Genomic DNA, 25,006 nt, shown 5'->3' with positions numbered 1-25,006 from the left:
CTTTCTAAAATAAATCATCCGATTCAAGAGAAATGATCAGGAGACATTCCACTTCCTCCTCCAGACTGGATGAAGTCAAATGTTGGCCAGTTATTGAGTTGCTGGGAAAAGTAGCTCTTTGTCAATTCCATGTAAAGTGGAGACCTTATGGTAATCACACACAGAAAAAAAGATTCTTTGCAACTTTGTGGAATTACTTTCAGGAAATAAAAAAAGACAACATGTGAAAGAAAAATACAGAAACACACACTCCAACTTCCTCCCAAACTTGGTTTAATTTTTAGCTTTAAGGTGCAATATGTTGAAGTCTATTAGAATATTTAGATTAATAAAACATGACTTAATCTATGTTATATATTTTTTGTTATCAAAGCCAGAGAAATACAGAATTTTATAGTTGTAACGGGACGTGTCTTGTCGTGGCAACCACCATGAAAGAGCCGCCATGACAGAAAGGACATGTTTATCGTTGCCATGGAAACATTGACCGTTACGTCAAAGACCGCTGCATAAGGAAGCGGGAACTGCTACTCAAAGCGGCCGTACTGTCGCTGTATGTGCTGCTGTGATTGAAACATCATGTCAATCATACTGGGTTACATCGTCCGTAAACATATTCTCTTCCTCAGGTCTGTTTCGCCCGTTCGTCTTGACAACGGCCAAACCGGTCAACTCTTGTATGCATAACTCTTAGACTTTATGAAGGATGTGAGTTGTGCATAATTAGGGACGTGACAGATATGACTGTAAGCTGACAGGTTGTAGCTGTCTGCCAGAGGGTTTAAACCTCGCCTCAGCTCCTCATCTATGCCTGTTACTAGGTTGACTAGGTTGTATTTTTAATATGACGACCACCATCGATAGGCTTAAGATTTCCTTTCACTAACAAATGGGTTAAAAAATGAAATAACGCAGCCACATAAAATGCAGAATTAGAAAGATAAATAAGAAGTAAGAAATAACCTTTCGATTCAGTTATTTGCCAATTATGTGTTTTCCTACCGTAACATTTTTTTTTGCAAATCAGCCTTTAATTCTGCTGCACTGTCCTCAAACATCTTCATCACTTTTTCCAATGTTGCTTCTCAATGGAAGAGTATAACGTTTAGGTGTCAGCTTCTTAGTCTCTTGTTAAATGTTTCTTCTATTTGTTAAAATGACAAATGCTGCTGCTGGCAGGCTACTATTCTGCAGGTTATATAAGTGGAACTACTGGTAAGCATTCCTCAACAAGCCCTGTACATTTTTGTACGCACATAAAATATATGGCAATAGTATACTGACTTTTCCATCTGCCATATGTAAAAGGCTTCTCTCTCTCTTCCCCCCCGAAAAAATATATTTTCTCCACGTGGGCTGGCTCGAGGAACACCTGGCCACTTGCTGACTCAAGTGATTTGCTGCTCATTGCCCAATGGCTGTGGTCATTACAGCTCATTATTGTGTCCATCAGCAGCAGTGATACCGGAGGCCTGCGTGCTGAATGCAGGTGTTGTAAGGTGAAAGGGGGGGCGCGGGGGGGGGGGGGGGGGGGGGGCAGTAAAAGCTTAGCAATGTGCCTGACACTTCAGTTCAACGGGCAACAGTGGGGTTCAAGTGGATTAAGACGTGACTGTCGCTCGGCATTGTGTCTGGAAGATGTCCACAGTCACCCCACTTAACCAGCTCAGCCGATAAAAGCTCCCTGAAATGAGTCATCCAACAATGGGAGGATTTCCTGCAGTGACAGATAACGGCACGCTGCACAAAACAGCATCATTCATTATTCTCCTGCACTGGTCCGTGTCAACAGCAGAGAATGATCCTCGACTACATCTATGTTGTTGTTTGCTCAATATCATTTTAATGGCTTTCCTTTTTTGGTAATGAAAGTCCAGAATTTAATGCTACACCTGGGAATAAAAAAAAAATGGATGTTTATATAAATGTAGTTAACCACATCCATCATAACCTGCACAGTTTTAAATTCAGCAGTCAAAAAGCCTTGTTTACCTTCCCCTCAAGAATGTGATTGAGGTCTTATTATTGTATTTATCTTTCTCTCTCCTTGAACCCATAAGTGCTGATACATTGAATATCTGTACATAAACTTGCATGAATTCAGACAGAAAAGACAGACCATGGGAGATTGGAACAGAAATACTCTTTGTAAAATGTGAAACTCCCATTTTGCATAAACTCAAATGTAAAGTTATAGCTTAATAGGATTGTTTTTTGTAACTACACAATGGATGATACCTTGTCAAAAGAAACCATGCTAAGTGGTCACCGGCAGTGGTGATCCTAGAGTCTGTTGGGGCCCTAAGCAAAAATCAGTTGGTGGCCCCTCCAAACATCACCATTATGTCTGCCAGTGTCCCAAAGCTTACTCCTCTTCCTCTTTCTTTTTTTCTCTCCTACAGACGGATACTCTTCATTCTCTTTCCGTGAATTTCATTGATAAACTTTGGATTTCACAGCAGGAATGCATGCATGCAACGCTTGGTACGGCAAGGAGAGTGATTCCTTTCAGATGGAGGGAGGTTTCCTACTATTTACTGTCATTGCAAAATTAGAACATTTTGGGACACTGCTGTCAGGGGCCCCCTACAGTTCTGGGGCCCCACATCAGTTGCCTGCCTTGCCTATATTCAGGCAGCACCTCTGGTTACATGAAGCTGGATGTCATCCTGATAATAAGTCAACCCAGAGTATTCACACAATATGGACGATATTAGCTTCATATAACTTGACACTACCATGGTGGCCTAACTTTTCAAAATCAGAGCAAACGATGACATTAAATAAATAAATTAAACACATAATCCAGACTAAAATCTACAAAGATGCAGCAACAAATGCAAGAACTGGCAGAAAATGTAGCAGTAATGTCTTTTACCTGCTTTTTGTAACATAACAATAAGTAATGTCTTTTACCTGCTTTTTGTAACATAACAATAAGTAAGGTCTTCTACCTGCTTTTTGTAATATAACAATGAGTAAGGTCTTCTACCTGCTTTTTGTAATATAACAATGAGTAAGGTCTTCTACCTGCTTTTTGTAATATAACAATGAGTAAGGTCTTTTACCTGCTTTTTGTAATATAACAATGAGTAAGGTCTTTTACCTGCTTTTTGTAACATAACAATGAGTAAGGTCTTCTACCTGCTTTTTGTAATATAACAATGAGTAAGGTCTTTTACCTGCTTTTTGTAATATAACAATGAGTAAGGTCTTCTACCTGCTTTTTGTAATATAACAATGAGTAAGGTCTTCTACCTGCTTTTTGTAACATAACAATAAGTAAGGTCTTCTACCTGCTTTTTGTAACATAACAATAAGTAAGGTCTTCTACCTGCTTTTTGTAATATAACAATGAGTAAGGTCTTTTACCTGCTTTTTGTAACATAACAATAAGTAAGGTCTTTTACCCGCTCTTTTGTAAAGTGTCTCGAGATAACACTTGTTATGAGTTGATGCTATACAAATAAAAATTGATTGATTGAGATTGATGGTAATTTACCCCTGTAAGAGGTGAATCACGTTTGTAGTGCTCTAATCCCTGAGTTGACCCAGGAGTTTCCTTGATAAACATGGTGTAGTTAACCCTTATATTAGAAGAGAATAACTGTGAACTGTCTCTACACAAACATCCCGTTATAACATCCATGAAAAGCGGGTTGTTATAATTGAAGTTCCATGTTGATTTTAGCCGTCCCTGTCAGAAGCAGTACACCTGGCGTGGTAAACATCTTGATCTCATGAGTGTGTGCATTCTTTTGGAAGTGAGTAAAAGAAAGACGTAACTTCTCTTACAAAGTGCTTTCATCTTCTCAACACAGCTGTCTGCAGGAGGTGTAGTGATGAGGTAATGTTGGTTTTAGTGGTTATGTAAGCAGCGGATGTGACCAGATGGAAACTTTGTTAACCTTGTTTTAATGCTTTTTATACTCTGTGAGTTTACCACTAACAGATTCAAATTTCTTGCCAATAGTATCATTTTTATAAAGCTAAAGCAAAACATAACTTATTAATGTAAGATCTATATAATAACAAGCAAACAGGAAGACATAGTATTCAGACAAACATGGTCGTCATGGTTTAAGCTAGCAGTTATCAATCTGTGGGTGGCATGTTTACAGTAACCTCCATAGACTGTATACAGCTTTGTCTCCCAATGAATTTCATGACTACTAAATAATAAATGTATAAAACAGCATCACAAGGAGGAGGGGGAAATTTCTTTCCAACTGTTGGAGGTTACGGGGTAGATATCAGTGCTGGACACAAGTCCATTAACCTGTAAACCATTAATCATGCGCTAATTTGTTTAATACAATTTTAACATGGAGGTTAATTTGAAAATGATAATCGAAACCTCACACCTTTGGTAAATTCCAAGATATCCTGCTATTCTATTGTAAAATGGATGTCGGACAAACTGAGCCAGAGCATACCGTGTCCTGTACTTCAGAGCTTATTGAATAGCGAGTCAAAATGCCTATCTCTGCCCTCTTACTGTATTGTGAAGTTCTTCTTGACATATGAATATTCTTCTGAAGATGGTGGTGATCAGAAAAGTTTCTACTATTTGTAGACTTTCAATACAGACGTGTGTAATTTTGAGTTTTCTAAGTCATCAAGGCCTCTGAACAACTCAAATCTATTCACATTGCAGCTGAAGTTGCTAAAACTAATAATAAGTTAATGATAACTTCAGTTAATTATCAACAGAATTAACTGATGAACAGCTAACGGAGTTGACACCTTCGTTGACGGATAACGGTTAAAGGAAGAACGTGCGACTTTTTGATCCAGTAGATGTCGCCCTTGAGCACCAGCATGAAACCAAAACAAACTGCTGTTTGGTGGACACCTCCGCTCTCCTACAGTGACACACCTCCAGCCCCTCGCCACTCACATTCAGACAAAGGAGCTATCGATTAGAACACACCATAATTAAGCACCATTGAGCGCAAGCAGTGGACTAAATTGTCTTTTGCTCGAGCTGCAATCGCCTGTAGCCTTCATTGTTGTGTTAGCATGCTAATGTTAGCACACTGTGGTTAACTCATAGCTTCATATTGACATGGAATGACCGAGTTTTAAACACACTTATGTGACATTCTATAAAGAACAGAGTAGGATATAGGCCGTCTTAACCATGTAAACTTGAAGACAACAGTTCAGCTGGCTGGACTCACACTTCTCACTTATTGTAGACAGTCATTCATTCAGAGATATTTACAGAGGATATACTTGATTTCTGCTGTATTTATATGTAACATTTCACACATTCTTAGTTTATAGAAGAACATTTTTGATGCACTGTTCCCACCTGTGGCAGATAGACAGTACGCAGAGGGTAGGTGTGAGTTGGGACAGGGTGGTCAACAGGGTCCCAATAACACAATCTTGTTATAAAATGACCATGTGCACTGTTATATTACAGCGCATTGGATTCAAGTCAAAGTGGATTTAGTCCGTTCTTGTGAATAACTGCGATGTTTAATATGATAGAGGCTTTAAGGTGCAGCGTCATTGCTGGCCAGAGGAAAGATAAGCGTATCTCTCGCCCACAGGATTAGTGAGGCCCATAGACTCTCCACAGACAGTCTTATCAGAGTTAATCTGAACTGTGAGGGCCAGCAGTGACTCAGATAATGAGGAATTCAATACCTCATATATCGATGTCGCATTTCACCGCTACCTACTTCTGAATTCAGAGAACATCTGTCCCAGCCACATGCAAGGTTAAACAGGCTGTAGCAGTTACCCATAAAGCACTGGCAATTTTCTCTCCTCCACTTAGACATTTTAAGGTCTTGCAACAAGGCAGTGGGACAAAGAAAATCATTATGCCTCCCTGTTACTGCCTCTCACTCTGCATCTCTACCACAGTCTGACTCTGACACACACACACACAAAATATTTTGAACTCTTGGAGACTCCTTTACAGACCTCGGGTCTAGGTGTGGAGGAGGTCCCTGAGCCCCATATCCAGCGCGGTCTGATCAAAAGAGCAAGGACATCAGCATGACTGATCTTTTTCCTGTCCCCAGCTAACAAGTAAATTACCAACACTTAGTCCGTCACCCCCTTCAGAGAACATCGCTGTTATGTAGCTGACCTCAGTGTGAGGGAGAGGAAGAGAGAAAACTATTCGCAGAACAGATGGCAGCCTGAGCTCCAGGCCAGAGAGGGGTGGAGGGGCAATGAAAACTATTTACGCTATTCGGAAAAGAAAGCAAAAAATCCCAAAATGGAAAATTAACAGTGGGGTAACTTCAAACTTAAACAAATAACTTAGCTCTAGGGGGTAGGAAAGAAATGATGTCATCTTTGAGGTAATAACTCAGGGTGTAACTCAGTCAATAAGAGATTGTGAAACAAAAAACATTTGAACTCAGGTTGTTTTCAAAGTATATATTGGGCTGCAAATGTCCTAGAAAATTTAGCATTTTTATGCTACTTTTTCCTTAATACTTAAGCATTAAATGTATAAAAACATTTCAAATGTTCAGTTTTTTTGTTCAGTTAATTAATTGGTGACCCATGACACACTTTGCTTAAAGTGCTAACTATGTACATTTGATTAGTCAGATATGGCCATGAAAATATTGGCCACAAATTCACAATTTGGCTAATCAGATAAAGTCATAGACTGTTTATATGTGGACAATTCATCTCCATCTCGTTTTGTTGTGCAAAAACAAAACAACAGTACCCCCTTGATTGGCGCTAACATATTGCACTTTTGACATCATTTGGAGCGAGGAAGCTTCTAGTTACTAATTTCATGGTGGGTTTATCAGAAATGTAAATTCAGACGGACTGACTAGGGTTTAAGTTAAACAACTAGACTAAAAATTGTCAAAATTAAGCGTTATTTGGATTAAGGGGAAGCATATCTTGTGTAGTTATTGTCTGTGTGCTGTTTCACGTTTCAGACCAAGCAGGATCACAGCGTCTCAAATGTGTTTGCCAAGTGTGTCTAACGTTTGCAGTGCTAGCAACAGCAGCCTTTGGTCGCCCTTACAGGTTTACATCCCCATACCTGCGCTTAATGTGGTTAGGCAATGCTCTGGCTGGTTGATATGTAGTTCAACCTGACACAGCCTACATACAACTTTACATTTATCTAGATCAAAATACTGTCAAAGCACGCTGTTCCTATGAGGTACCATCTGAACACTGTTACTTTACATCCAGGCAGTAGAGCAAGAAGAGAAGGCCAACTAGCTGGGGCTACAGTGAGGGTGACAGTGTTTAATGGTTTATTCAGCACTGGTGCAATTCCCTAATTTGGAGCCAAAATGATGGCTAGACTCTTGCGCTAACCAAAGCCAGCAATAAACTTACTGATAAACCAAACCAGTCAAAGATCCCTCAGATCAGTACAGTACACAGCGAAACAGATTCTTGTTTCGGTTTGACAGATACAGAGTTCAGTTGTGTTAGTGTCCTTATGCCTCCTCTCCTCTACTCTGCTAGTCAACAGAGCTGTAAATCTTCTGTCTTTCACATCAAATTACTAATGAAAACTAACCATTTCATAACATTTATTTGACGAGTAGTCTGATTTTAAAGTTTGCCCAATGCACCATCTGTTAACATGGAGGAGGCGAGGTTTATGACCAATCTGCATCCAGTCAGCAGGGGGAGCTCTAAATCTTTAGGTTTCACTTATCTCATGCTCTTGTGCTGTACTTTTTTATACAATCTATAGATGAAACCCCAACTAGCCATCAGCTACCCTCAGACTAATTGGTATTGATTTAGTGGACACTGCAAGGTTAGCTAGCATGACTAGCTAAGGGCTATGGCTACACAGTAGCAAGTGTCCTCACGAAAAAGGTTGGAAATATGGGATTTACTTTTTGGAACAAACGATCCAACAAACAATTTTCTCAAAGCACACAGAGAGAGTATAGTCTCTACCGTGATTAATCCATCACACTGCATCCTATCCGTCATATGGGTTGTGGACAGGTTGGACAAGTTCTAATTTGTGTAAAGAAAAAGAGTCCTTGTGATTTTCCAGAGAAATCTGGACACGTTTGGTGTTTCCCATAGGTTGGGGGAAGATGAAGTGGGAGGGGAGGCAGAGGGGTGGCATGGCAAAAGTAAAAAACTGTTTTCCTTGTGCCAGCAGATGTCTTTCATCAGGCATTTGGTTTTCCCTTCATTAATCATTTTCACAAAATCTCAAAGCCGCTAATTAGTCTAACAAGCTTAGAGAGGAGGAGACACACCCACATGGGACCCTGGGGAGAGCGAGGGGGACCGGCCTCTTTCTGAGTCATATCCCCTGCTGGCTTTAAAACACATGCCCGCACACACTGACACATACACTTTCTCCTTTGAAAGTGGCCAAGGGAGTGTTGCTGTAGTACCTCTATCTGTAAACCAGTTTGAGTTTTAAACCTCAGAGACTGAAAGTGATTAAACCACCAGCACATAAACAAAAAAAAACTTTCATTTGTAGCAGTATTTGAAGGCCAAAGACCAAATCCGTTGTGAATATGAATTCTTATGCACTGATGTATTTGTGTTGCTTTGCAAAATTACCTTGGGTTGTATGAGTCACTGGGGTTTGCTTTTTCAGGCATCTTTATGTATTGAAAAAAATGTGGCGACTCATTGGAGATAAACGTGTGCCAACACTTTATCAATGGAAAAATGCAAACATTTTAACACCAACATGTCTGTACAGTAATATGTTTCCACTGGGATCCCTTCCTCTCATTAGTGTAACTATAATAGTGTATGCTTTTTAGCAGGTGATTTCAGGTTGTGGCTGTCTTATGCTACTCGTAGTGCTACTCAATTCCTCCTCCTTACATCTGTGTTTGACACACTTGAATACAGTTTTTCTGAAAACAGACATCTCACTCTTAATTGGCATGCAGGTATGTTTACATTTGATGTCTTTGTAGAATGAACTCTTGTATTATAAGAGCCACAGGAGCTCAGATAGGCCGTGGCTGTTATTCTGCTTTCATGCTGCCTATCTCACTCCCATCTTGTGTGTCTCAAATCAGCTTCATTTAACATTTTTCATCCGGCAGGAAAGGTGTGCTATTACTTTATTTGTTTAATGTACATCACAGATACCTGTATTACTGATCTGTCACAATGTGGTGATTCTTGGAGACAGAATGTAATGAGATCTAAGTGTGTAGATGCTACAAGGAGAAATTAAAAAGCAGTAACGGCAGTAAGCTATCACAGATACGTGTAGTCCTGTACAGCACAAATTATTACAACAGGACCTATATGTGAAGCATGAATCAGAATCAGAAATAAACTATTAATCCCAGAGGGAAATTCGTTAAAGCAGGGTGACCTTGTGTCAAAAGTTGAAAAATATGCAGAGATGACCTTGTGTGTGTCTGTGAACATAGATTTGTGCTGACATTTATGTTGCTTTGACATGTGTTGTTGGATTCACTTTCATTTTGGCTGCAGTCTGTTTTATGTTCACTGCAACTTTCTTTTTACAAATAAGTTGTAAACATGAGCTTGGCTTGAAGGATTTGCATATGTTAGACAAAAGCATTGCCCAGAACCTGTCCATCCAACGAGAAACAGCTATAAACTGGGCGCAGGCAATTTAAACAGTGACACCACCTCTGCATTGTGTCAAAATGTCGGTTTGCTGCTGCACCTCATTAAAACGCTCCAACTATAACTGTGTGCTCTAGTCTTCTTGATGTGTCCTGTGTGCCGGGGCACCGCTTTAAGTCTGATTAATACATGGTTTCCTCAACCCTTTCTCAGACACTTTTACTGTTGACATCTTTGGACTTCAGCTGCTTTAGCAAACAGTAACATGGCTTCACAGCCCTGATCTCCTAATTTTTAACTTTCTTACTGTGATGAGTGTATACAGAAATACGAAAGTCAAAAACTTAAATGGGAGAATAACCACCCTACTCTGTCCAGACCTTCCTAGCAACCTACTAATTGTCAAAAATTGGTATGGGGGTAATAAGCGAGGTCCTTCTTCTACTGTATATAGGAACGGCCACCACCCTTATAGGCTATATTTATGAACATGGGTCAAAGTGAGCCTTAGCTGATCAGTTTTCAGCTCCGCCTCCTGAAATGATTTACACCTCATTGGAAAACAGCTCTCTCCCTCATAAAATCAAAAGCACACACTCACTTTCAGACTCTGGCTCACCCTGATCAAACAAAGATAGAAATAAGGCTCCTTTTTTTAATATTAGAATATTTAAATGTGTGGGGGGTCCTGTACATAAATACAGGTAACCTATAGATGAACTGATTAGATTTTGGAGGTCAAAGGTCAATGTGATTGTTTCATGAGTGTTTTATTTGGAAACAATCTAGAATATTGTACATATATATATATTTTTAAAAGCTTCTACTTGGACTCAAGGAGCTCATTATGTGTGGTGCAATACAGCTCAGGGGATGGTGCTCAGGAAGTGTTACTCGTTACCAGACCAATTTCCAGAATTGGTCTGCACTGGGACTTGTACTGGCGACCCTCCGGTTCCCAACCCAAGTCCTTACAGACTGAGTTACTGCCACCCAAAGCAGTCTAAATCTGAGGCATCTGGTCCTCAAAACTTCAATTAAGAGCTTCCACACCAACCAAAGAAACAGTCAGATGGCAAATGCAGCAGGGTTTGTTTGAACCACCAGGTTTAAAAGTACACAAGTTTGCATTTGAAACTGTGATGATATGTGATTGTGCCTTTCTGTCAAAGTGTGTGATGTAAGCTCTTCATTCATGCTAAAATGAATGAGGTGCAAAGTGAACGAGTGGTCATTTGATGTCATGAAAAGTCAAGTAGAGTTTATCTTTATGCTTTCATCTGTTTCCCTTTTTTGAGTATGTCTGACCTTTTACCTCATTTTCATTCTCCATCTGTCTCTCTTTCCCCTTTTCTTTTTCTTCTCCCTCTCTCTCTCTCTCTCTCTCTCTCTCTCTCTCTCCTCTGTCTGGGTTTTCTTTTGTAGCCAATTGCATCCCTCAATGCCAGAATGGAGGAATGTGCCTCAGGCCTCAGCTCTGTGTCTGCAAGCCTGGCTCCAACGGGAAGGCATGCGAACAGAAGGTGCCCACACACCCCTTCCCAGCAATGCCCGGGAATGGACCCACCACCGGGCACAACACTGGTCACACAAACGGACACACAACTGGTCACACTAATGGATACAACGTGGTCCCACAGCGGCCCATACCTCAACAAGTGCCCCCCAGTGGTTACGCCTCTGCCCCCTCTCCACCCAGCAACATGGCACAGATGAAACTAACTGTCAAGCCAGCCCCTCAGCTTGTGAGACCACATTACATCCAGCAGCACATCCAGCAGCAGTGAGTACCACGCTTTGTTTCCCCTTTAATTATTCAGAAAATATTAGTGGAGCCTCATGCTGTGTTGTACCGTCTTCACAGTGACATAGTTTACTAGTTGACTGTGAGAGGTCACTAGGACAACTCATGTTTTTTTTCACTGCCCGAGCTGCCCATAAATCCTGCTACTGATGACTCTTGACTTCTCCTTTGAAATGGTTCCACTTCACAGCAGCATTTAAAAGTCCAGCTGCATGGCGCTGTCAAAATTCACAATACTTTGATACTTTTCAATACCACATGTTTTAAAACAATACCATCTCTGTTATTTTTGTGATTGATGGAACTAAAAAGTCCCAAAACTTAAAAAAAAAAAATGCAATTCTTCAGTCATGTTATTTACCAAAAGCTGCCGTGAGAGAAAGAGACAGAACACTGTCTGAATTACACAAATATGTTGGCCATATTTTAGTACTGAATCATTGCCAATGTATTTGTGCAAGTTCAACAGTTTGTTGGAGTTTGCCTGCATTTTATTTAGTATATAAAACAAGTATATTACCCAGCATTGGATTTCTATTCCCATTGCTGTGATATCGACACAGGAATGGATATAATTAGATTAGAAGGAGTTTAGTGATCTGGGATCATGACTGCAGCATGGTAGAGTGATGAGTTATCTATTTGAGCAGGAGGTGGAGAAAGTAGGTTAACATAACACAATAGTAAAGATTAAAACATCACATAAAAGACAGATCATCTAACACCTTTAAGAAACAGAGGGGCCTCATTTGTTTGATATAGTTTGCTGTCAGGTGTAGTCTCAGTAGAAGGACAGGACATGACATTTCACAAAAATATGGAAGGAGGCAGTGGATGAAAAAATGAAGGAAAATGTCCTACAAATGTTCCAGTTTAGATTTGAGTTATTCTCAATCCTTCCTGTTCTTGTGCCTTTAAACTGCTTATATTTAACATGAAATGTTGGTGATAAGCATTTATTTGCGTTGTCTTTTTCATGAACAAATGGAGAGGCCAATGTTATTGTTAAACGTATTGACCAGAAAAAAACATGTTCATGTTCATAATGCCATGACAGATAAAGACTAAATAGTTGGCTCTGTTAGGGTGGACAACAAAAGTTAGCTGCAACAACTGCACCACAGTTACAAATAGTCACTGCCTCCAAACAACTTTCTATTTGTCGGTGATGCACCTACCAGATGCATGTCAATGATAAAGCCACATAAAGCTCCCTGGGTAACATTAGTAAAATACTTGACATTTTCAATTTTTTTGCCCCTGTTAACTAAATGTTAACTGTGCATAGAGAGAACATAGTTAGTCTGACCTTTTACAGTTTTTACCATCTCTAAATCATCAAAGATGACGATACAGTTGAGAGTACCAAGAAGTGAATGTCTGTCACCACAGGTACAGTTAGGGGCCGTTGTAAAAGTGTAATACATCCTTTTTGCACTTGGAGACAAGGTCAAGTCCTATTGTTCATTTCTCTGTTTTGGACATATGTGTTCATTGCACTTTCCACAAGTAAAAGTTTAAAGAAAGTGAAATGTGGTTTACAGATTTAAGACTCGGTAGAACGTCCATACCAATAAAATCGGCCTAATTCTCTTGTTTCCTATTGGAGTGTCCAAACTGCCTGTGAGGGATGCTGAACGCCGGTTTTACCCAGACGCCCCGTTTCCATTTTCCTCTCTGTCACTCGTGTAGACGGAGAAAGAGCGTGGACGGAGAGGGTTCTACAAGGCACTGACACTTGCTTTTCTCACTCAACAGAGCTTGTAAACTTGTTGTACAAAGGGGAGATATCAGTGCATAAATAATATCCACATCCGTGATTAAAATGTTGAGCTTCGACTTGTGTCGACAACACCTGAGAAAAACGTATTTTCGGCTCACCGCGAGCCGTTTATTGACCAGCCTGTATACAAAGCACCGCACTTCAGTTTGTCCACCTTCAATACAAAAGCACTAGATGTCATATTGTTTGCAAGGGGAAACTGAAATTCACAGAGTTATTTATTTAATAGATGCAGTGCGGACAGCCAGCGTGTGATCATGCACGATGTAACGTGATATATAAAGCTTGTATGATGTTAAGACACGGTGTGAATGTAATGACTTTTAGATGACTAAACAGGACCACAATGTTTTGAGTTGTGGTCCACTTAAACAAGACCAAAACTATTGAGGGCAACAAATAACTAAAATGTGAATAAAACTAAAGACTCAAGCTCAAGTGTCCTGAGGCAAACCTTGGATTACACTTTGTGGTGTATGCATGGTCTGCTCAGTACATGTTTATATCAACCTGAGGCCTGTTTGTGTTACTTTGCCACATTTTCACAGTTTTGGATTTTACAGAGAGGTCTTCTTTTCCTTCAGGTTCATATCTCTAACATCTTGGCCTTCCATTTTTTGGCTAATTATCTCGATTGAGGGAGCACGGGGAAAAAAGATATAAACAATCAATTCTCAGCGTTGTGTTTTTGCTTCACACCTTCTCGTAATTCACTGGCACTAACAGCACGCTTTCTGTCAAACATTTCCCTAACCTGAGTCTTCGTCTGGTGATAATCACACCGGCTGTGTGTTTAGTCGCACGCTGACTCTTTGACAGCATGCTGAATGGTAAGACCTGCCAGCCAACTCTACACAATTGCTGCTATGAGCATGGGGAATATTGTGTGTGTTTTTTTTTTGTTTTTTTTTACAAGCATGGATCTCTCACTTCTTAGTCTGTGTTATTACAGTTTGCCTGGCCAGTATACTCACATTATCACCATCCATCAGTGTAATAATGGGTAAAAATGTCTCCCCCTGCACTTTCACAAGTGGAGCTGAAATGCTGTTAACTCCCGCTGTGGTTAACTGTTAGTTTGTTTTTCCTGTCACCACAGCAGACGACTGGAGAATGTTTAGTCACATCAAGCATGGTTAAAACTTCCCCGATGTCTTGACAGGTCCAAACAGTGTGTAAAAAACCCCCCACATCTTTCTGCTCACTTTCTTGCAGAGTGTAAATGGAAATATCCCAAATCCCCATGCATAGGTCCAATTACTGTGGCACAGATCAGGCCCGACGTGTGATACTCATGGATGATATCTGAAATGTTATTGAATATATTACATGAGCTCTGTCCAACATGCACTCTGTAATATGTCAGAGTTTTTTTTTTTTTTTTTTAATGCTCTGCACAGGCACAAGTAATTGCTACCAGATCAGTGTCCTCGAAAGCTGCTCTCAATTTGCAGAAGGGATTTATCTCTCACAAGGAGCTGGCCTCCTATTGGTTCTAGTAATGGAGCAGTTAGATCATCTGATAGGATAAGAAACAGGGGAATAAACCCAAGGAAAGGAATATTTTATCAGATCATGAGAGCTTAAGTTTGTGATAGAGTCAAAGAGATCGGAAAGTATAATGTAATTACAAATGTGTATATTATCAGTTTTAATTGAAATAGATTCGAGTTTGATATCTGAATCATATAAATATAATTGGATGAAGCCAGAGTGACGTCAGCCACCTTTTACTTCAGGGGGCTCCGGAGGCTCATCGGCAGCAGACGCCATTCTAGAAATCCTGTCTCTTCCTAACTTTCAGTCAACCTAACGACAGGCTGAGAGCTGAAGCAGGTTTAAAGCCTCTTGACAAACCGTTACATCACGCCCACCTGTCAATCATGTCAGCTACACACCTAACTATGGATAACACGTATTGTTTATTAAAATCAAGTACCTTCATCGGCTATTACAAACACATTCTATAGTTATGTGACCTCTGCAATATATTACCATCAATTTCAGAAATGTAATGTTTCCTCTCCCTGTTGTTCACATTCAAACGATAATTTATGACATTATTTATGTAGAACCTTTCAAAATAAAAGTTCCAACGTGCTTTTGATATAAAACAAAGCAAAATAGTCAAAACAAATAGAAAATAAAAAAAATAAATACATCAAATGAGATAATATAATGTAAGACTTTATTTGGCTGTCACAACAGCTCACATGAGAGGACAAAGGTAATAGATAACACAAATGAACAAATAAAAATGTGCTGACAATAATCAAATTCAATGGGAAATATAGTATTGACAATAACAATATATATATACTTTGTATGAACACCTTCACGTGTGGTAAATTAAGAACAGTTGTATGAGTTGGATGTTGATATGATAAAGTGAATATAGTGACTATGAATGAATAAAAATGGATAAACATTTAATTGCAGACTAGAGATGAGGTATTTATGGGACAGTATATACAAGTATTCACATTTGTTTATTTGTAGGATCCCCATTAACTGCTTCCTAGAGCACAGCTGTTCTTCCTGGCTCAGTGGCTCAGTGATAGGTCAGGGGTTCGAATCCCATCTCCTGCAGCCACATATCTGATGTGTCCTTGTGCAAGACGCTAAACTCCAATTTGCTCCCACTTCTTCGTCGGCAGTGTATGGATGTGTTTGAATGTTAATACTGATGGACACTTTACAAAGCGGCCTCTGCCTTCAGTTTGTGAATGCATGTGAATGGGTAGGTGTGAGCTGTGATGTAACGGCTGTGTACTCAGAAGACTAGAAAAGAGTTATACAAGCTCAAGACCATTTACATATACTTACATAATTAGAATATACCTGTAAGAATAAATATGGACAACTTCACATTTGCATACACACACTATACACTTATGTATGAAATACCTGGGTCACATGCTAGAGATGCTGTTCTATAGTGGGACTGTCGTTGGTATGGCAGACGTTGCCGTAGCGCTCCTTCTTATAGGGTGGGCGTAGCAGTCTGCTGCTGAAGGAGCTGCTCAAATGAACAGGTAAATAAGAACATCAATAAAACCCATATATATATATCACTACATACGTGTGAAAGAAAAACAACAAAGCATTAAGAAAATGCTAATCTTTAAAAGTGACTTTCAAGGAGAGGACACTGAGTTCCTGCTTGACACGTGGGGCTCGGACTGCAAAGGCTCAGTCACCTTTTGTGACCATTTGAGTTTTAGGATCAACCAGTAGCACCCTGCTGGAGGATCTCAGGCAGCAGTCAGGCTCATGGGATTAAGCAAATCACAGTTAAAAGGTGGGGCCTAGCTGTTTGAAGCTTTAAAAACAAGTAATAGGATCAGTTCTGCAACTCACAGGTTGCTAGTGAAGGGGAGCTTGGACAGGTGTAGTGTGGTCCCTTCTCTTACTATGCATTAAGAGCCTTGCAGCAGTGTTATGAATGAATTGTCGTCTTTTGGTGTCTTGTTGCTAATGCCTGAATACAGGATATTTCAATAGTAGAGTCTGGAAGAAATAAATGCCTAGGTGACTTAATCAAAGTCACCAGGAGGAAGACACGACCTGGTTTGCTTGATTGTGTTAGCTGAGCAAAGCAGCACTGCATAACTTTTCATGTTAGCACAATGAAGTAGAAAGGACTGAAACCAAACTGTTTGGACACTGACACTCACTCATACATTCCGATGTTAGGAAATGACTGTCTCAGGAAATGTTTGAGAACTTGTTGGAGTTGCATAACAAAAATCTTTAAAGAACACAAATTCAGGACCGTTTAATTTTAAACCATGTTAACCTCCAGTAAGAGCATTTCTTATCCTAAATCTCTCTCTAACTTTTTCATGATGGTTTGGTAATACAAGTTTTCTAGGTTGCAAATATCATTCATGAGAAACTATTATATTATATTAGCGCCCCCATAACTGTTATCGTTAGACTGCATCAAAAAAGGCAGAAAATGAGGAGTCCTGCATCACCTGACTGGGTTCAATTTCACTATAACTACCATCTCATTTAACGGTATCTGTTACAAAATACTGTAAAACACTGTTATGTGTGTTTTCTGATCTGCCATCATCAATTTAATTTGACTTTGGCACAAAAACGTCTTGGTTGAGGTTAAAGATTAGCATTATTCTTTCCCTTTTCTCTCCTCTGTATGTTGTTGAAGCTTTCACTCCCGTGATTTGATAGAGGCCCGGGCTGATAAGAAGGGGAACAAAGGGGGACGACAGAGGAAGTGGAGAGAGATGACGCTGGTCTGAAAGAACTTGAAGAATTTGAAAAATATCAGGGAGTGTTATTTTAATAATTTGTTTAAAGGACATGGCAATTCTTTCACCGATGTGTCATTATGTTTCATTTTCTGTGGAAAAATAAAGAAATAATAGTCATCAAGCCGCCCATCAAGCCACATCCCCCTTCAGTCCTGACAGATGAGACACGATTAAGAAGCTGCTGGTGACCTTGAAAGAGCTTAAATGATTTTTGAGCATAAAATAAAGTGTTTTATTCTGACCATTGATAAATCTGCATGTTTATTTGACTGAGGAAAAAAAAATCTAAATTTTTAGAATCAGACTTTAAAGTGTTCATCTGCAACCAGCAGGCTAATTTATCTTCATGACAGACAAGTCATAAATTATTAGGCCACAATAGCATTTCATTTTCCATTTAATCAGTTTTGTTAATGAAATAAATCAAATGTATATGCCATATTCTTGTATTTAATATTTTGACAATAAAACTTCAATTTACTGAATTTTATTTGATTAAACTCAAAGTTCAAAAGGCTATGCTTCAACTAATTTCAAACTGAATAGTTTTTAACTGAGAATCACCTGCACAGCAATAAAATACAACAGTCATGAAGCCACACTACACACTGGCTTTTATCTAGATTTCAATATCAGAATCTAGCAGCAAAGTTTCTATCAAAAGGTTGATGACAGGCTGCTAATTTTTAAGTTCAAATGGACTCTGATGTGGATTTGTTACACCAAATGTGCATTTCATGGAGCTAGTTAAGCTTCGGGGGATCTGATTAGGATACATTGGAAGGTTCATAACTGGGACATTTCTGGGAAATGACCAAATGGGGGAAGAATGGATCATATTGCATGAACATAGAGGGATAATATATTCCATATTACTCTTTAGGATCCACCAGAAAGAGCTAGAGAGAAGGCTGCGTGTGTTTCTTTACTTACTTTGATATGTACCAGATACAGGTATGTTCCCAAGAATAGATGAAAGGGAGAAATCAGAGAATCGATGAATTCAAGTTACAAACCCAACAAAAACTATTTGGTGCCTTTTACAAAGAATACAAGATATTTATGTTAAAAACTAATTCCATCTATTCAGAGGTGGATAAACTATTCCAAAATATAAAACATAATGTTATTAAAAATGAAATCGTTGGCCGCTCTCGTAGCTCATGTGGTAAAGCGGTAACTCGTGTGTCCTCATTATATCTGTTTGATCACAACCTGGGCCCTTTGCATCATTCCTTCCTTTGTCTCTCCTGTTGTACCTGTCTCTCTCCAGATTACCTTATCCAGTTAAGACAAAAATCCCCCAAAATCGTTTTGTACATTTGTTTCGAAAAAGCTTGTTTAAATTTATTGTACATACAAATAAATACAATTTTCTGACCAATATATCCAGTACCTGTGGCCTCTTTCATAATTTTTTTGTGTATATAAGTCAGTGTTTCCCCTACCATTATATTAGGTTTTTTGGGGGGCTTTTTGTGCCTTTATTGTAGAGATAGGATAGTGGATAAAGTCGGAAATCAGGGAAAGAAGTCATTTAAGGATACATTTCCTTTAAAAGTAACGCATGAACACCAAGATTCCTTCAAGTGTTTGTGTATGCGTGTCGGCATGTTGGCGTCCCCCCCCCCCCCCCCCCCCCCCCCCCCCCCAAACGCTGTAAACGTAGGGGAAACACTGTAAGTGTTTCACAAGCTAAATCTTGAAGAAGAATGACATGCAAGAGGTAGTAAGATTGAGTAAACAGTAGCCCTCACACACACTCAGGCACACACACTCAACGCTAATCTGCCTTGCTAGCTCCAACGTTGCACATTGCCAGTGTAAATATTCTGCCTTCTACTGGCAGTACAATATGAAAGAACCATAAAACAACAATGCCCTGCATCCTTCTCAGCTTAAAGAGATAAAACTCTAATCTTTATCTATCAGTCTTTATTATAATCATTTCACAGGATCAATCAATCACATGTCTAACCAACTCTGCAACTTGCCAAAAGACAAACTTCAGATGTATAGTCAGTCACAAAGGGGTTGACAGAAAGATACATTTGCTAACCATGCAGAGATATTCCTCCCTTTCCCTTCATACAGGTTCAGAGGGTTTATTATGGTAGACCAGAGTATTTCAGATCTCATGGGGGAGAGGATTTGGAAGGCTAGAGTGTAGAAGTCAGTGCTGGATTGTGATTGCGGCCAGAGCGATGAAGGTCGAGACTGAACAGATTTGACCCCTTCACACATATAAACACACCTCTTTCCATCAACCCGGATTCATTGATCTGTTTATGTAGAGATGATTGAAATCTTCTCGCTGATATTTTGGACTAATAGGCCAAAATATCCTGAAACCATCTCTTGGAGACTCTCCAAACTCTTTTCTTACTTTTTTTCATTTAATGGCTCAGACATTGCCAGTGCACACGGCCATGCCAGATATTTTGTTGGGAGTGGAATGAGATCTTATGTTTTAAACTTCTCTCTTTTCCATCTCTGTTTGTCTCATAGCTCTGGGTTGAAGCAGTTTGTTGTTTCCAAATTAGAGACCAAACTTCTTTAGAAAACTAGTAGTATTAGTAGTACCATTTTGTGAACATTTTGTGTGCATATAGTTAGCAAGGACAAGTTTTGTCGTAATGGAAAATCAGAAAACATAATTGCACAGGATTCTGCATCATGACAATTGATTGCCCTTTGACAATCTGATAAGAAGAAACAGTTTCAGGATGAGTTATAAGGGTGGGACATGCACTTATCTGCACCTCTTATCATGGAAAGTTTACACGCTCATTAGTTTCCAGTTAGATTGTCAAACTATTTTAAACTTTTTAATAGTGTTGTAGTACGCAAAATCGGTCTTGGTCTCAAGACCGGTCTCGAGGCAACTTTTTGAAAGTCTAGATCTTGTCTCAGAATCGAAAGCATTTTTACTCAGACTAGTAGGCGGACTCCAGATTTTAAATCAAGACCAGTCAAGACCACCACTGAAAGGCTATTTTACAAGTCATTACTGTGATAAGAGGGAAAATTCCTCTTTCTAAAAGAACAAATAACTTCAATTCATTTTGTACTTTGATTTTTTTCCCCTGGTTACGACCACAACCGTCCCAGTGTTACAGTTTGAGTGACATGCTCGCTGCACACAAGTTGATGATTTTTCAGTGATATGGTCTTGGTCTTGGTCTTGGTCTTGTCTCAGTCTCGCCCTGACTTGTTCTTGGTCTTGACTTGGTCTGGATCCCTAAATGTCTTGGTCTTGTCTCAGTCTCTGAGCGATCTGGTCTCGAGTATGTCTTGGTCTTGGTTAGTGTGGTCTTGACTACAACAATACTTTTAATGTTTTAAAACTATACAAAATATTTTAATATATTGAGCCATAGTATTGAACAATACCAAAGCTTGAAACAAATTCAGATCTTCAATAATCAGCAAATAATAAGCAAAAGTGAAAGAGAGAGAGCGGTGTCAACATTACACAAATTCATTGGCAACTGTACGGTACCAGTTTGCAGCAATTTTTTGGAATTAAAAACCAATAAATTACCCAATATTTGGTGCTCAGGACTTCTACTTTTGTTGTTGTGGTATCAAAACAGGTATCCCTATTGTTTGATTTTCACTAGAATTAAACTGAAGTTTAAATATCTGGTATTGAGATAACTCAGGTGTCCAGTTGTTTGGCTTCATTTCAGCCTTAGTCGTCTGTTGCAAACAGCAAGTTAGGCAGTGAACGTAAGTTGAGCTTTAAATTTTGACACATTGCTCTCCTACGCACCTGTCTTATTGAATAGATGTGCAAAGGTTTTTTCTAGTTAGCCTCAGTAGCCTGAATTTTAAAAAGGAAACATATAGAACTACCAACTCTTTTGAGAGTGAATGATTTACTGTATCTTGTTCATTTGACCTGTAGATTAATTTAAATGTAAAAAAAAAAAAATGTGATTCATGATTCTAAGGAGACTTACATGGGGCGGCTGTGGCTCAGTTGGTAAAGGTGGTCGCCTCTCAACCGGAAGGTCTAGGGTTCAATCCCCAGCTCCTGCAGCAACATGTCCGATGTGTCCTTGGGCAAGACACTTAACCCCAAATTCCTCCCGCTGCTTCATCGGCAGTGTATGAATGCGTATGAATGGTACTTCTGATGCTTCTCACTACATAGCAACCACTGCCATCAGTGTGTGAGCTGCGGTGTAATAGCGCTTTGAGTAGTCAGAAGACTAGCAAAAAGCTATATAAAATTTAGCAGCTAGCTGTGACACATAATAACTTTGCATTTACTGGTCGAGTTGACAAGATGTATTTTGAGCTATGACTCAGGTAGGAAGGGGCATAACTGTCATCCATCATGTTGTAGGCAGAATCCCATTAACATGTTAAAAAATGTTTTCATCTTCATGAACAGAAGTGAAAATTGAAAAATTCTTCCAGGCTAGTAGACCTGATGAACCAGTACAAGACAAACATGCTCTCTTTGCCTGTCTGAATATAGACTCTAGCACCCTTCAAATCAACCCCCCTCCACCCCTAAGCCTCGCCGTAGCAATAGATGTATATATATATACTATGTTGTACTTGTGTAAACATACATGCTCACAAGCATGTTTACACACACCATCATGTCCAGAACACACAGACACAAATCATCATAATGAGGAACATGTTCTGAGGGTTAAACTACAGGCCAATTTCATGACTATATAAATGATATCTTAGAAACACAATAATACATGTGTACTCATTACACTATATAATAAGATATTCTCATAGCTTAGATAGTTGCACAACTTAAACAGAAGAGCTATTTAGGAGGGACACTGCAAGGGCGCAGAAGAGCTATTTACAAGGCTATCACTTTCTGTTTATTTATAACGTGGCAGGGGGCCTATCATATGAATGGGATGAAAATATGCCTAGTTTAAAACGATCACCCTTCCTCAAGTCTATCATCTCCTTTCTTTGACCGTGGGCTTTTCTTGAATCAGTCAGTGGACAATTCAGGTGAGGGCTGTACAAATGTTACCTCTGCGTTTAATCTCTGTTATAATATCCTTTTTTGGTTAATATTTTGGAGACACATTAACTTATATTTTAGAGCCATTAACAATAAGAGGTTTTTTTTAAGTAATCTTATGGGGGAAGAAAACATTGTCATGGAAGTCTGAGCAAGGTCTCTTTTCCCCCTATGTAGTTTTTTCAGAAAATCATGAGAGATGCTTTGAGCTAATTATCCAATCTCCGCATCCTGCTATGTTATTGGTCACCAACAGTCAAGGGAAAATCCTCATAGGAGGCAAAATCTGTTGTAATGTTGATATGGACCCCTGACTATATTTTTAAGACTCACTTGAGATTGTGAACCTTTACTTAACACGCTAATGCTTGACTGAGACTAACCCCCATGTCAACCATTACATTTTATGCATACTTACAGTTGCTAGCACTTTACAAATAAAGCTGATGGAAATCCCATGACTTTTGTTGCTGCTCTTAGCCGTAATAAACATGGCAATACACCCTCTAAGCTTTTAGACTTTATTTAGACCTGTTGACAGACCTACTTTAAATATAAGGGACTAAAAATCAATCATTTAGCAAACATGGATGTCCATAGATAATGTCACAACAATTTATTGAATTCCACGACACAAAAATGGCAAACTAACGGCAATGAAAAAAAATTATGTTTCGAGGAAGCATAGAGTAAGGGACATGCGTATATATTCCAAGCAAATGTGGTTCTAATCACGTTTAAAAAGTGACAGTGGCCTACTAGCGGTGCTTCATAAACAGCAGGGATTCTTCAACCATCTTCAGGGGATCTTGAATGCTCCATCCCTTTCCACGTCCAGCAGTGGTTCAGACATTTTACATGAACCAAAGATGTCAAACTACTTTTGATCTAATTTTCTCACACCAGCTGTTGTGAATACTGATCTTTATAAAGTTATTGTCTGTACATAATTACGTGTTAATTCCATTGATTCTTGTTGACAAATTTCAATCGGAGCCAAGGTGTTGGATTGGCCCCCCTACAGACATTACCATTCATAGAGCCACATTGCTTCTCTTAAAAAAAAAACTTGCTTTGAGTTGAGGTCTAAAGGAGCCAATCCAAAATTAATAAAAAAAAGAACAAGCCAAAATAGATTTGGTGTCAATTTGAACCAATCAAATTTTGGTCAATTTGAACAACCCCAAAGATTACTCAAGAGAAGCAGATCTTCTTTGATCTACTTCTATAAAATACAAACTTTATTGACCCAAAGACCTGAAATCAAGTAGGATTCAATATATTTTGGAGCATCCCATCCCAGGTTCCAGGTCTTCTTAAGGTATCTTCAAGGGTTCATGAAGTTACCCTTTTTTATATATTGATGTACAAATGTTGACTTGGTATAGCAGCTATTATTCCCAGTGAATCCCCTGGTTTCCCTCTATCTCTCAGATAGCAGTTCTCTGTAACTGTGTTGAAATGCCTGTTTATCTCCACTATGTCAGACAGCATGATCACAATTCAGAGCACATGTCCTGTTTGGCTGAGTGAATCTTTCACTCAGTAGTAAACAGGGATGACTGCACAAGTTTTCTTTGACATAACAAAGAAGATAAGGGATGTAAACACCATATAACTCCAGACAGCTGGCATACACATCATTACTATTAATATTATAGGATGTAGAGGATGCCTGGTGGTTCCCATCACTGACAGCTGCCAAAACACTGATGATCACACATAGACACTGGATGTTCATGCTGCCTTTATTTTTAACACAAGTCCATGCCAGGATCTAGGGTCTGAAATAGACTATTATTGCTGAGCATACAAATGTCATTCACAAATAGTTCAGTCTGGCAACAAGGCAAGAAAAACAAAGTCTGAAACTTTTAACAGTTGACAGTCATCTCTGACTGTGTTGGTGGCTTAAGATTGTTTTCCTACCCATAAGTAAAATACCTGCACTGGGTTGCACCAGCTATGTGTAAGTTCAAACATAGCCTAGATTGAATTTAATTTCTAATTAGAGAGTGTTGCATCAGCTGAGATAGCGTCAGCTACTGCCATCTTGAGTAACGCTGCGCAATGACCCGGAGGAATGGCATCCCATACTGCAAGTTTGTCAGTATTTAGATCTATAAAGTGGAGCTAAAGTTACATTTCGGCTGTGTCAGGTTAAACTGGCACATTGACTGGAGAAATATGTAACCACATTTAGCACAAGCATGTGGATGTTAACCTTCAAGGAGGACTGAAGGCTGGTGTTGTTAGCAATGCTAACGGTAGCCGAACTCAGGAAACCTATTTGGCATTGTTTACAGCAGCTATGATTAGCCAGGTTATCTTACCTTTAGACTAGGCTGTTTTTTTTTTTGCTGTTTATTCTGAAAAATCTGGCCAAATTCAACTCACAATGCACTGCTCATTGGTTTACATCTTTTGTTTGGTTTCGAGTTGCGTTCTCAGCTACTGCAAACCAAACTCTGGAGTACTTGGAAGCGAACAAAGACCCTGTTTTCAAGCAGACCAGAGTTTGGTTCTGTGGTCTACACCAGAGTTTGTTTGAGAATTCAAACCACCCCAAACCAAACAAA

General features: G+C 39.3%; 1 protein-coding gene across 3 annotated transcripts in view; it reads left to right on the top strand.

The window, feature by feature from the left end:
• Positions 1 to 25,006, top strand: part of ltbp1 (latent transforming growth factor beta binding protein 1) — a 126,637-nt gene that overhangs the window by 15,845 nt on the left and 85,786 nt on the right. For all 3 annotated transcript variants that reach the window (XM_061040845.1, XM_061040844.1, XM_061040843.1), the window contains exon 3: positions 10,975 to 11,332. In XM_061040845.1, the coding sequence (XP_060896828.1) occupies positions 10,975 to 11,332 (358 nt within the window). The remainder of the gene's footprint in view (positions 1 to 10,974; positions 11,333 to 25,006) is intronic.

This window comes from Labrus mixtus, chromosome 6 (assembly GCF_963584025.1).
Source record: "Labrus mixtus chromosome 6, fLabMix1.1, whole genome shotgun sequence".
Lineage (NCBI taxonomy): Eukaryota > Metazoa > Chordata > Actinopteri > Labriformes > Labridae > Labrus > Labrus mixtus.
The sequence above is the reverse complement of the archived record's forward strand: the minus strand, read 5'-3'. Positions and strand labels throughout refer to the sequence as shown.